The 13,724-nt window shown below is 46.3% G+C and overlaps 6 protein-coding genes across 6 annotated transcripts; 3 read left to right on the top strand and 3 right to left on the bottom strand. All coding sequences in view use genetic code 12, as the record gives it.

The window, feature by feature from the left end:
* Positions 1-24: 24 nt before the first annotated feature.
* Positions 25-3,027, top strand: CJI96_0002313 (uncharacterized protein; the record flags this gene model as incomplete). Its single annotated transcript, XM_029035828.2, has 1 exon — positions 25-3,027. One exon carries the CDS (start codon positions 25-27, stop codon positions 3,025-3,027), a length of 3,003 nt encoding a protein of 1,000 aa, XP_028891070.2.
* Positions 3,028-3,078: 51 nt separating this feature from the next.
* CTA6 (Cta6p) lies at positions 3,079-3,681 on the bottom strand (the record flags this gene model as incomplete). Its single annotated transcript, XM_029035827.2, has 1 exon — positions 3,079-3,681. The coding sequence occupies one exon, from the start codon at positions 3,679-3,681 to the stop codon at positions 3,079-3,081; it is 603 nt and encodes a 200-aa protein (XP_028891069.2).
* A 495-nt stretch (positions 3,682-4,176) lies between these two features.
* On the bottom strand, positions 4,177-8,544 carry CJI96_0002311 (DNA-directed RNA polymerase III core subunit RPO31; the record flags this gene model as incomplete). Its single annotated transcript, XM_029035826.2, has 1 exon — positions 4,177-8,544. One exon carries the CDS (start codon positions 8,542-8,544, stop codon positions 4,177-4,179), a length of 4,368 nt encoding a protein of 1,455 aa, XP_028891068.2.
* Positions 8,545-9,367: 823 nt separating this feature from the next.
* Positions 9,368-9,568, top strand: CJI96_0002310 (proteasome regulatory particle lid subunit SEM1; the record flags this gene model as incomplete). The annotated part of the gene is made up of 1 exon (XM_029035825.2): positions 9,368-9,568. The coding sequence occupies one exon, from the start codon at positions 9,368-9,370 to the stop codon at positions 9,566-9,568; it is 201 nt and encodes a 66-aa protein (XP_028891067.2).
* Positions 9,569-9,973: 405 nt separating this feature from the next.
* RPT5 (proteasome regulatory particle base subunit RPT5) lies at positions 9,974-11,251 on the bottom strand (the record flags this gene model as incomplete). Its single annotated transcript, XM_029035824.2, has 1 exon — positions 9,974-11,251. One exon carries the CDS (start codon positions 11,249-11,251, stop codon positions 9,974-9,976), a length of 1,278 nt encoding a protein of 425 aa, XP_028891066.1.
* A 1,315-nt stretch (positions 11,252-12,566) lies between these two features.
* Positions 12,567-13,212, top strand: CJI96_0002308 (uncharacterized protein; the record flags this gene model as incomplete). The annotated part of the gene is made up of 2 exons (XM_029035823.2): positions 12,567-12,788; positions 12,841-13,212. The coding sequence occupies 2 exons, from the start codon at positions 12,567-12,569 to the stop codon at positions 13,210-13,212; spliced, it is 594 nt and encodes a 197-aa protein (XP_028891065.2).
* Positions 13,213-13,724: the final 512 nt, after the last annotated feature.

Raw genomic sequence — 13,724 nt, 5'->3', positions numbered from 1 at the left:
TCACATCTCCATTCCAGCTTGCCCATGTTTGCATCCTCGTTGGTGCCTCCAGAAAGGAGTACCAAGTGGGAATTCATACCCATAGGCAAGAGGCGCCCTCCACAGCAGTCGAGTCTGCCGGAGGTCCATCGAATGGCCATAAACAGCGACAAGATCTCCAACTCGCAGATAGATACGAGTTTTGAAAACACAGACAATACAGAGACTCAGAATCTGATGAAGCTGCAAATACAGGGTGTTTCTTCCCTCACATCGCTGAACAATGCGCGTCTGGGTGGCCTTTTTGATGGGTTCTTCAGACAAAGAGATAAGATAGTAGGTGATGGAGGCGGGCTGGTTCAGGAACTCACTTCGAAACTCGAGACGCTCCAGCAAGAAAACTACAACTTGAAGTTTGAAGTGGCCACGTTGACAAAGTATATGCGTAAAACACCCGAAGAACAGAGAAACATGGTGTATGAGAACATGGAGCTCAAGCAGAATTTGGCTCATGCTTTAGAGGAGCTTGACACGTTGAGAACCGGGTCCGAGACGGTAGAAGCCAGTGACAGCCCTCAGAGGGCCATGGACGCGATAAAGCTGCTGTATAAGGAGGCATTGGCAGAAAAGGACGATATAATCATGGAAATGAGAGCTCAGTTGGAGCAATTACGTACGGAGCTGAGCAAGAGCCATGTCTCCGATGAACTATACGAGCGATTAGAACGCTTGCAGAATGAAAACCAGCTGCTCCGGAGGAAACTCACCGATTCGGCTTCCCAGGTTGACCTCAACCAGACACACCTTCATGAGGAAAATAATGAATTAAGAGCGCGCGTGCACCAACTCGAGCTTCAGCAACTGAAAGTGCCACTGGACGCCAATGAACGTATTCTGGAGCTAGAGAGTGAGTGTCAAATACTCACGAGAAAACTTCGCGAGGCAGTAGAAGATCTAAAGCTGGTAGAGGGCGAAAAAGAGACCATTGAACTGAACGCAAAATCGTTGAAGTCGACAAGAGATGCATTGGAGCAAAGAATCGACTCTTTGAACCATGAGTTGAAAGTTCTTCAAGACGAAAGAGATTCTTTGGATGCCCTTGTCCGCCAAATACGGTCCAAGGATCCTGGCAAAGAGAAGCAAATTGATGACTTGCAAGCACAAATGAGCAAGCTTACCGCAAGCTCTAGCAGGCGTGAACAGCAGCTCAAGGAGGCCATTACGGAGGCTAGAGAACTTAGAGCACGGATACGTGCCCAAGAAGACGACCTCCTTGAGAAGCAGCATGAAGTCGATCGTCTCTCACGTAAAAATGCTCACTTAGAGAGTGAGTTGGCATCAAGCGGTTCTGTTGATAAAAATAGAGGAAGGGACAGCTCCGCAAAGTTCTACGAGGATCAAATTGAGGAGCTACGCTTGGATGCCCAGAAGATGAAGTCACAAAAACGTGACCTCGAAGATGTCATTGCTGATTTGGAGGATCAGTTGTCCAACAGACTTCATTTGAAGAATGATCAGCAGTATGAAATCGATGAATTGCATGAGAGGGTTGACTTCTATGAGAAAGAGTATAACAGTCTCGTTGAAGAAATGGAGAGGAGCACGATCAAGTATGAGTCTTTGAAGGAAGATCTTGACGCCAAGGAAACTCAGCTTGAAAAACTCAAAGCTGAGTTAAGAATTGCACAGAGGGAACTGCAACGCTCCGATCCAATGTACTATGAACTAGAGAAGAAGCGCGACGAAGACAAGATATATAGACTTGAACGCCAGGTTGAGTCCGTCACATCCACCAATAGACAACTCGAGCGGGAGATCGAGGAAGTCAGGAGGTTATCAGATGTTACCGTCAAGGACAAAGAACGTCTTCTCGCAGAGGTACACGAATTGGAATCAAAAATGAAGGACAGCAAGCTTGCGCAAAGTAAGCTCGAAACCAATGTGAGGGATAAAGAGGAAATCATCGATGCGCTTGAGTCACGCTTGAGGTCTTTGAGTCGTGACGTCAATGGTAAGAGGTACGAGGAATCATACGCAGCAAAGGCTGAAGTGAACTACGAAATGCAATCTCTACAACGTGAGAAAGAACGCCTGGAGCGTGAGTTAGAGAGACTTCAAAAGGAGCTCACTGAGCAGCAACGTTATTATGAAAACAAAATCGATCTTTTGAAGGAGCGTACGAGAATTGAGACGATGCCTGACGACTCTGCGATGGTCGCTCTTCTTGAGAGTCAGCTTGAAGAGTTGAAGCGTGATTACAAAGCTTTGCAAGCTAAACAGAATGACTCGAGAAAGACTGAAATCTCAGCTGCCTTGGATGATTATAGAGAGAGGATCGCTGAATTAGAAAGCAGACTTAGCGCTTCGCAAAAGGATAAGAATAAGCTCAAGGAGGTAATTGATAACTTGGAGACAGATATGAAAGTGTTGGCACTGGAGAAAACTCAATTCGAGATTCGAGCGAAAAACTTAGATCTGGAACTCACAAGGACCACTCGTCATTGCAACAGGCTTGCAAGGAAGATTAATGATATCGACATTGCTGAGTATAAGAACTCGAGTCGAAACTCTGAGGAGATTGTCCGAGTGAGGAAAGCCAACGCCCAACTACAGGCCCACATAGACTCTCTCAACGCCAAATTGGCCCAAGTTTCGACGCCCAATCCATTCATTGCACCCAGGCACGCGGGTAAGAGCTCCACCGAGCAAAGACTCCAACAAAACGAGCTTCTTTTTTACAAAGCCAAGCTTTACGACCTCCAGAACAAGGCAAACGACATAGCACTGGTGCATTCGATGGTAATGTCGTCACTTCGCAATGCAGATGCTGAATTCCGTAGCGAGCTTGCCAAAACAGCACTTTTGGGGATTCATCCCGACTTCGAACGCCAGCCACGCAAGAAGCCAACGTTTAAAGCAGTGGCCCAATTCGTGCTTGCCGCGGTAAGGATCAAGAATAGACACGAGCGTGCAGCCGCAAGAAGGAAGCAGCTCCTACAGCTTCGTGAAGAGATCGAAAAAGACCGCATCACTTTGTTGGCAGAATAAACCTTCATATACACATGTACTATTAATGCTTAATGCCCATTACCTAATATTTCACCGCACAATACGCCCAATGGGAGTTTGGTATCTCTCCAGAGACGCTTGACGGATCCGGCCCAATTGAGGGGTGTGTAAGTGTTGCATTTCACTAGATCTGTTGCCGCTTGTAGAGCGTAGTCTGTTAGAAAACGTGTGGTTGATAGGGTATTCCGATGTCACATTCAGCCAGCTGTCCGAGACATTATAGTTATCATTGGCCAACACAGATTGTTCATTGTTGTAGCCATTGGAGAGAAAGTTTGTGAGCGATTCTTCACCTACTGCGCTGTGGAGCGATTTGAGGATCGTCTCATCGGGAAGCCGTGTGGATTTGGCGTCCGCTCGAAGCTGTTCAGTTCCCAAATCAGTCCAAATAGGCTGCCGTAGAAGGTTCTTCAGCTTGTTTACTTTCGAGCTGAATGCAGCCAGATTGAGCGGAATGGCTCCGTCTTCTTCCTCCTCTAGCAAAAACTGAGGGAAGATGTTTACAGAAGCCTGGTTAAGCCGAGCGGTATCGATATCGTCGAAAGGCACATGGTAGTTTCGCCAGTCCTCCATGAACTCCACTTGCCTAGCATGGGAAAAGTGGACCCTTGAGTAGATTGAGTCTCTGGACATTTGAGTGAAGGTTTAGTAGAAGAAGGTTGATGTTGATTCAGTTGATAGTGGGCTCAAGTGTGCAGTCCTCCAGTGTTGGAGGATTACAAGTATGGCATTTACAGGTTTCTTTCTTCAAGACCCTTCACAGTAATTTCGAATGCTTTGACTAAGTTTCTTCATCTGGATAAAGCTATATGGTCTTTAAAAAAAATAGGAAGATGGGTATAGAAGAGGCGTATAATTGTCGTTACTGTGGTGCGTTTGCAATGTACAGAAATGGTTGCAAATTTTAGTTGAAATGTGATGTTCGAAAGACTGATGAAATCACAGACGACGAGATTAAAATTCGAGCCTTGACTTAATTCCAAAACTGATTGACGGAAAGCCTGAATATTTCAAGAACGCAATTAAATGTACTTTTGAACACTCGTAGAACACCGTTGATGACTACTGTGTGATGTCTATTCCGATTCCTTTATTTCCTATTAATATACATAGCTGACCTAAAACATCCTAGGCCACGCAAAGACTCTCGAAAAGAGTCTCCTTCGGCTTCATTTTGCTCTCGTCATAATTAGACGTCTTCACCATTTTGAATGCACCGGTTCCAATTCCCATGGTCTGGCCCAAAATGATACATTCGGAAACACCCTCGATCTTATCGTTCTTCATGAAGAAGGCAGCGTCAAACAAGTGATCCGTGGTCTTCTCGAACGAAGCAAGCTGCAACACAGAATCTCTCATTTTAGAAAGACCAAATCTGGTAATACCCAACACCTCACCCTTGTAGGTCATCACATCTCCCAAAAGCTGAATGTGTCTAGGATCCACGCTCATACCGTGCTTGGACATGGTGTAGTCTATTTCGCCAATGATGGAGGATCTTGCTGCTTCGATACCAAGGGTCTCGTACACCTCCAAGATGTGGTTAGTGGTAGTCTTGGTTCCCACCACACCGTCTGTGGCCATCACTTGTTTCAAGCCATAGCCCTCCACCAACAACTCCTTCTTGCCGTCGTCACGAATGTTGATTACAGCACGTGAGATGTTGGGAAGACCCTTGATGACAACGTCGGGAAGAGCTCTTTTGAGATGCTGCATTCTGAAGAAAAGCGTGGTGTTGGCCTCGGCCAATCTGTAGTCTGACAGCGCTGTCTTGGCCAAGCTCTCCAGCTTCAGCTCTCTGTGGGTCACCAAAACGTTGATCCTGTCTTTACCATAGATGGACACTTCGTTGTTGGCGATCTTAAGTTTAGGAGCGTTGGCGATAGCCTGGCGAATGTTGTCCAAAGTCAACTCCAACTGGAGCTTTTCGATAGTTTTGAGATCAATCTTGATCGACAAGAATGCCATGTCATTTTTGTAGACATCCTCAATGTAGAATGCAACATCTCGAAGCAAGGTTTTCTCTATTCTTCCTTTGACAACTCTCGCAGCAACCTCATCGTCGTCGTTGACCAATACAGAGTTGATAATCGGCGTGGAAATGACCTTTGCGGCGTTGATGATTTCTTTGATACGGGGCACACCCAACGTGACGTTCATGGACGCCACACCAGCAAAGTGGAATGTCTTCAACGTCATCTGAGTACCTGGCTCACCGATAGAGTGTGCACCAATCGCACCCACTGCGGTGCCTGGTTCAACCTTGGCCCTCTTGTACTTGTAGAAGCACTGGTTGAGGAACTCAATCACACATTTTTCCGATATCTTGAGCAATTGATTGACAGCATGGGTGTTGACCTCGTCTTCTACCTCGTCCACATCCATGTCAACATCATCATCGATCTTCGTCAAGTATGGTCTCAAGTGCTTATTCTCTCTGTACTGGGCAAGTTGAGTAGCCTTCTTATGCACATATTCACGAAGTGACTTGTAGAAAGATCTCTCGGCATCCTTCTGGTCGATCAACTCCACACGATCACCAATATCAACATCAACAACCCTTCCAAGGTTGTCGTACCTCACGAGCTTGTCCTCCAATGGCCTGAGGACGTTGTCTACAACATCCATAATTTCATATGGTCTCAAGCTTCTATCGCTGATGTCAAAAGTGACGTTAAACGCATGATCCCACTGTCTGTTAAAGTTTACTGGCTGAGCATCGCCCTCCATGTCCAAAGGATCCAAGCCATCACCACCATAAGTGAACTGAACGATACCATTCAGCGAGTTTCTCACCGTCTGATCATACAGAGCAGAAAGATCCTCAAGAGACTTCATAAGACGTCTAGACATATAACCTGTTTCGGCAGTCTTCACGGCAGTATCAACCAAACCTTCTCTACCCGAAATAGCGTGGAAAAGAAACTCTGGAGGACTCAAACCGCTGAAGAAAGAGTTCCGTACAAAACCCTTGGACTGGGGTGTCTTCGACATTTTCGTGAAGTGGGGCAAGGATCTGTCCTGGAAACCATCAGGCACTCTGTTACCCGAGATAATTTGCTGACCCACAACAGCGACCATCTGCGAAACATTTAACGTGGAACCTTTGGAACCACATGTAGCCATGATCAATGGAGAGTTGAGGGAATCAAGCTCTCTGATACAGACGTCACCGACTTCTTCACGAACTTTGGAAAGCAAACCACTGATTTTCGCTTCCAACGTCTGCTCTTCGTTACAGCCAGGTTGTGTTTCCAACTTACCCCTGTTGTAAAGATCAATGAGCTCATCACACTTGGCGTAGGCTTGCTCAACCATGTACTCTTTCTTCAGCTTAAGATCAGAACCTGGTGTGACATCATTAATACCAATGGAGAAACCGTGGTTTCCGAGAAAACGGGCACAAAGCTTGGCCATTCTATTCATGGCATTTGCTGCCTCATCAGGACCGTAGTCTCTGAGAATTGTATAAAACACAGAGTGCTTTTTACCATCACCCAATGTGGACTTATCCATGACACCGCTGAGAATTTGGGATCCCCTGATCACCACAAAACCATCGTTGGGCGACATTTCGTTCGGAAGACCTTTAGCGGGAGGATGGAAAGTCTTGTTCTTTGCATCCACATTGATGACAACTTTGGATTTTTTGTTGGGTCTGATCAAGAGGGAAAATACCTGCTTACCTGTCCAAAGAGCCACGGGCTTGAAGATAGCCGGTGGAGGAATGTCAAAATGCAAGTCTGCGTCTGACATCATCAGCAAGAGCTGAACCAAAGAAGCTCTATCGAAGAAAGAATCCTTGTGGGAGATAATATACGAGCCAGTGATGAAATCCTGAGTAGCAGCAATGATAGGCTCACCAGACTTTGGCGTCAAAAGGTTGTTTTTCACCCCCATTAAGTTGATGGCTTCAGCTCTGGCTTCCTCAGTTTGAGGAACATGCAAGTTCATCTCGTCACCATCAAAATCAGCGTTGTATGGCGTACAAACACACTCGTTGAGTCTGAAGGTTCTCCATGGTCTGACCTTGGCGTAGTGAGACAAGATGGAAAGTCTATGCAAAGAAGGCTGTCTGTTGAAAAGAACAACATCACCGTCTTCAATGTGACGCTCAACGACGTCGCCGATTCGGAGATTCTTGGCAAGCTTGACCCTGTCACCGAACTTCAAGTTGCGTTTGGCAACCTCATTCTGCTTCAAAATGTAGTTAGCACCCGGATGCACATTGGGGCCGTTGAGAATCAATTTCTGCAATTTTTGACGGTTGTATCGAGTACACTTTTCAGGGTAGGTCAACACTTTGGCCACTCGATCGGGAACGGCAACTTCATCAATTTTCAAATTTGGATCTGGCGAAATAACTGTACGACCTGAAAAGTCGACTCTCTTACCGGAAAGATTACCTCTGAAACGACCCTGCTTACCCTTTAATCTCTGACAGAAGCCTCTGATTGGTTTGGCACTTTTCAGGCCCAGGCCCATGTTCCCAGGTAGTAGCGCCGGGTTTGCTGCATCGGAGTTGATATACATGGCGACCGAAAGCTGCAAAAAGTCCCACTGTTCCATCATGTTATTAATAGAGATACCTTTCTCGATACCTGCCTTGATGAGGGAGGAGGTCCAGACGATCTCGGTCAATTTCACCGTCAAATCGTCCTCGTTGGACTGAGCGTCCATCATCACCGAAGGTCGTATACACACGGGAGGAGCAGGCAAGTAGCGCCAAATGTACGTTTCAGGTCTGCCGCCCTTGGAGGCGTCAATGCCGAAAAGCTCACAATCAAGAGGCGACACCTGCTTGAATAAATTCAAAACCTTGAGCGGATTCAAGTCCTCATACACTCTCTTTGCAAATTTCTCGAGCTCTGGATTCCTCATAAACACCTCGTCAAACTCCTTATCCCAGAACTCCTTTTCAGGAGTAGGCTTCTTGCCAATGAACCTGAAGGTGTCGTGAAAAATTTTCAAAGCAGCCGGTCCAGCGCCACTCGCAGCTTTCTTCACCACGCCGTTGACATGGTTACACTGCAAGCACCTTCTCTGTTTTTTGCACTGGTCCACCACTTTGTTCAAGATTTTCATTCTGCGCAAATTGTCAATATTGGGGCGTCTCAAGTCGGCCAAGAACTTGCGTTTCGTGTTCTGGTCCAACAACACCGCTCCACACAGCTTACAGATACACTGGAGCACTCTGATGATCTGCTTGAAGTAACCCACGTGAAACACAGGAAGTGCTAAGCGAACGTGGCCAAAATGACCGTGGCACAGAGCCAAGTTACCATGGCACGTAGCACACTCGACTGCGTTGGACGAGGTTCCCATTCGTGTGTCCAAAGCACCACTTTCCTTGACTTGTCTGCCCTTTTCCAAGTCGTAGAGGTCTCTAGTGGTGACCTCGGCCTCGGACTGCGCCACGATCTCTTTGGACGAGAGAGCGCTGAATTCAAGGCCCTTGATGCACTTGGGCGCCACGTCAACGACGACGTCTTTCATTGGAGGCGGTAGAGGGGAAGGTTTGGGGAAGGGAGTAGGTTGATCTGGAAATTTTGCGATGGAGCTTGGGCCGCAGGCAGTTGGTGGTGCACGTGATATGTCACGTGATACACAGACAAGGAGAGGTATAATAGCAGGAAGACCTGATGTGGACAAATTGACGGCATTGATGGGTTACTGAGTGTACTGAGATGGCAATGGTTTGTTGCATTTGCTGCAACAGTTTCATTTGTGCCGCTTGTGGAGACCCTCTTCGTTCCCGCAGTGCAAGTACCGTATATATGAGAAAACCTCAAGTGGTATGGCTGAGGAGGTTTCAAGGGCTCGTTGAGATCAAAGCAAGGATTGGTTGTCGAGTGAATGAAGTACTCTAAATTTGGAAATTTGAAGGGAAAGGAAGGTTCACTTCCCTCCACTGTGCGAGAATCAGAGGATAATGGTTTGAATGTGGTGGATTACAATCCAAACAAAATAAATTATTCACTTTTCTTTCTTTTTTGATGCTGCCACATCCAGTTTTCTATTATGTTTTGGGGAGAATTTGAATAAGTACTCACTTCACTCTATCTTTCTTATTCCAGGATTTTTCGCAGCCATTCTGAACCTTTCCAAAACTGATACTTCAACCCTTCATTCCCAGCCACGCAAATTACATACACACGTAGATTTCTTAAAAAATGCCACTACACTCATCTCGATCTTCTCATCTTCTGAACTAAAATTCCAATACTCTTCTCCACCCACCCACCCACCAAGGTCGTGCGCGCACCGCCTTGCCACTATATCAAAGCTCACTTCTCCAGATCTCTCCAAATCAACCACAATGTCCACAGAAGAAGGCAAAGTGATCAAGACGCTCGAGGAGGACGACGAGTTCGAGGATTTTCCCAAGGACTCGCAGTGGGACAACGATCCCAACCCACAGCTCACTGCTGCTAGTCTTTGGGAAGAAGATTGGGACGACGACGATGCCAAAGACGACTTTACTGAGAGGCTCAGAGAGGAGCTCAAGAAAGCGAAATAATGTGTGAAATGAAATAGGGAATACAGGTTAATTTCGATGGAAAAGGGAAGCCAACCTTTTGTAAGATGCATACATGGTTTCTACGTTTTTGCAGGCTCGTACCTACTTGTGTTTGACCATACACTTGATAATGGATTTCTATGAAGGTGTGGTTTGCAGGTGATGCTGCTGCAATTGAGTGGCAGTACCTTGTGTTGCAAATAAGTCGCCTATGTATAATTGTAGATGACAGGCGCTCAAGAGGCGCTAGGGAGCCACTCGGAAACCGCTAGGGAGCCCGTAGGGTACCTGAAACTGAAGGGCCGTCGCAGTAGCACACTAAGTCGACAGGCGCCTTGTGGAGCTGCAGCTGTGGTTTCTTATGCTAAGGCTGAAACCACTCCTTTTGTATTGTGTTCGGGTCAATTACGCGTAGAAGTTGACCGACTTGGACTTTCTCGCCTGGACCTCGCCAATAGCCTCCACAAAATCCTCGTGCTTAATCACGCTCTTACCATTACGCAATGCAATCATTCCCGCCTCGACAGTCACAGCTTTAAGCTGAGCACCGTTGAATTCATCGGTAGAACGCGCCAACTCTCTCCAGTTGATCAGGTTATGATCGCAGTTGAGCTTTCTGGCGTGGATTTTCAACACAGACTCACGAGCCTCCTCAGAAGGTAAAGGGAATTCGATTTTTCTATCCAAACGACCTGAACGCAAAAGGGCAGGGTCCAAAGTGTCGACTCTGTTTGTGGCGGCCAACACTTTCACTCTATCGTCCGACCCGAACCCATCCAACTGGTTCAAGAGCTCCAACATGGTACGCTGGACCTCTCTGTCACCGGACTTGTCCGAGTCGAATCTCTTGGTTCCAATGGCATCCAACTCGTCAATGAAAATGATCGTGGGGGCCTTTTCTTTCGCCAAGGCAAAGGCGTCTCTCACCAACTTGGCACCGTCACCAATGAACATCTGCACAAGCTGAGGAGCAGCCAACTTCAAGAACGTCGCCCCCGACTGGGCTGCACATGCTCTTGCAAGAAGCGTTTTACCTGTTCCGGGAGGCCCATACATAAGGGCGCCTTTAGGAGGCTTGACGCCTAGCGCCTTGAACTTCTCAGCCTGTTTCATGGGCAACACCACCGCCTCAATGAGCTCCTCGATCTGCTTATCCAAACCACCGATGTCAGAGTAGTCCTCTGTAGGCTTTTCATCGACTTCCATCGCCTTCACTCTCGAATCGTACTCTGAAGGTAAAAGGTCCAAGATAAGGTACAGGTCCTTGTTAACGCCAATCAAGTCGTTGGGCTTCAAATTTTCTGGATCCACCAACCCAATGAGCGGCAAGAATACCGTCTGTCGCGTGCTGGTCTTGATCACCGCCAGCTTGCCCAGTCTAGCAGCGTCCACGTCCAAGTTGCCTCCTTGTTCTAGCGCCTCCTTCTCGGCGTCCAAGTCCAAAAGCTCCACGACGTTGCCTACAAGGTACGGGAGCTGCTTGTTGTTGTTGATTTTCTCCTGGTTGTCTTTGATTCGCTCGCTCATGACGGCTTTTTCATGGCTGAGTCTCTGGCTCTCGCTGAACATCACCGAGATGTCGTTGTGGAGGAGCTTTGTGCGGTTGGCGATATCCTGGGTCGACGATGCGGCGATCTCCTGGTCGATGAGCTCGTCCTGCTCCAATTCTTCGAGGGTGGCCATGGTTAGAGTATAAGTTGAGAGGAAGTTGATGTTGGAGTAAGTAGTAGACGTAAGTGAGACTGGTGGTTGCCACTGGTGCGCGCACGACCGGGAATTGAAAGGACAAAAGGGGAGGTGAGTTGGGTGGTACGGCCCTGGTGAGAGGGGTATAGCGATTGATTTGGCAAGAACTTGGCCAAGATAGGGTGGGAATCTAGTTTTCTGGGAGAATTTGACAATGGGTGTGGAATACACTAGACCTCTGGCTCCTAGTATGTGTGGTTGCACAGGTAGTGGAATTTTCCTTGGAAAATATCTCTTTTGAATCAATTGTCTCAAAATGGAATATTTACTTCTGAAGTTTTCCAAAGAACAGAGCTAGTTGAGATTTGAGTGTGTGGATGATGAAGATGATGGAAGAACAGATGAATACGAGGTCTCATTTTCGCAGCCATTCTAGGATGCTACATTATGGTGGTTGGTAAAGACTTTCTGAGAGGTGATTGTGATTTCTTTTGCTAAAGGTTCTATTTAGTGATTTTCGTCACTGTCTTTTTATAATCTCGATTTGGGCATTTGAAATCGGATTGTACGTATGTATGATTTCAGATGAGTGCAGAAGAGCTCTGGCGGAATAGATGAGGCAAATACTTAACAATCTTGGGACAACAATAATGTGGAACTCAATTGAAAACAGACTTCCAGAGCAGGGTAGCGTCTTAGGTGTATCTGGAGTCAGAAGAGTCTGGTTATTCGGTCTTTGCAGCCATTTAGGAAACGGATGGGACAGATATAAAATAGAATTTGGGAAACGTAACTTTGGGACATGGCTCAGGCAACTGTGTATCTGAATTCTTTTGATCTTTTCTTCAAGTGGATACATTTCTTCATTTGACTTCTCCAGTGCAACTTTGAGATCGTTGAGCAGGCCGTGGAATGGTACCTGGGAAATAGTACTAATTTGACAGAAATAGGGCCTATTTCAAGGAAAATCTACCACCTAGGTTCTGTTTTCGGCAGTATACAGTGATGCTTCAAGACTCTGTGAGTGGTGTCTCATTTCTGTAGAACTAGTAGTCAACGAAACTGGGGTGGAAATGTCCCTCTACTAATCCACCTCCTAGCTAAGACAACCTCTACAAAAGGCAAATAATCGCTGAAACTACAAGCACCATCATGCAACAATCATCATCAAATAAAAAGAAAAAAAAAAAATTGCACCTTCCTATTTGCCTTTTGCTTCCCTGAAAAATTATCCCTCCTATTTTCCCTCTTTCTATGTGCTCCATGCATTTTGCAGCCATTTCCCATGTCCCACCTTTGCACTTCCACCATCATGGCCACTTCCACCCCAGATGACCTTGACCTTTTCATCGACAACTACACCGAGACAAAAAACCCCGAGGCTTTCCTCAAACGCAAGACCTTGCCAGGACTTTTACTTTTTCTACCTTTCACGATGCAATTCATCAATGTATCCTTGGCCATAACCTCCTGGTATTTGGCATCCTCCTTGCCCAGGGTTTTCCTCGTAACCAGAGTGTTCATTGTTCTTTCGGTATGTTTTCAGCCCCTATATTTTCCATTCTTTGATCCTCCACTAACACTAGTACTTGTTCAACGTAATCACTTATGCTTTCATGGGCCTGCCTACTATTCCCACGTACAGAGCGTTCTGGTGGGCTTTTTTGTTTATGGTGGTCACAATCGGCTTGCAAATCGGCAGCATTGTGGAAATACAGCAGGCGAAGGCATCGATTGACCCTGTCGATTTGCGGGTGCTGATGGGTTTTGATATCTTTTCTCTTGTGACACTTACATTTGCTCTATGCTTTCACGCCGGTCAGCTTTACCTTAGCAGACGGTACTTACAGTGGAAATTGAATAGGGCGGCGAGTTGCAAAAGGAAAAAACACAATATTGCCAATGCTCAAGGTGGATGTTTGAATTTGCAGAAATTGGAGAGGGCCTTCCTCAGGTAGGGTAAAGCCACGAAGGGAGAGATTCAATGAACATAGAGCTTTCTAATAAATATTGGTTTTTTCAGTATACCAGGCATTTCTTTGGTTGGAATAGCCCCATTCTCTGCTGTCTTTCTTGTAGGTACCAGGAATGGCTGCAAAATGAACATAGTGGCCAAAAAATAGGATCCACCTAGCCATTTCATGAAAATTCCTTCAATAAAACTCCAATGCTTGATGACAAAGTCTTCTATTTATGTTTCCTTCTCTCTCGCCCTTTTTTTCTTCCTTTTTTATACTCTTACTATGTGGTCCACGTTGCATACTAAAATCAGCAAAATGAGAGCCACTACAACCTCCTATATTTCACCTACAAGCACGAAAAAAGTGCCAGAAAACAACAAAACCCCAAAAAAGACTCTCCCAACTGGCCCAATTTACCCCTCAAAATTTTCAACTCATCCTGGTTCCCCAGGTTATCTCCACCCACCTGGACCCTTCCTCCAACTCCGTACAGTACCACACACTTTTTC

This window comes from Candidozyma auris, chromosome 2 (genome assembly GCF_003013715.1).
Source record: "Candidozyma auris chromosome 2, complete sequence".
In the NCBI taxonomy this organism is placed as follows: Eukaryota; Fungi; Ascomycota; class Pichiomycetes; order Serinales; family Metschnikowiaceae; genus Candidozyma; species Candidozyma auris.
Note: the sequence above shows the minus strand (reverse complement) of the source record. Positions and strands in the feature narration are given on the sequence as shown.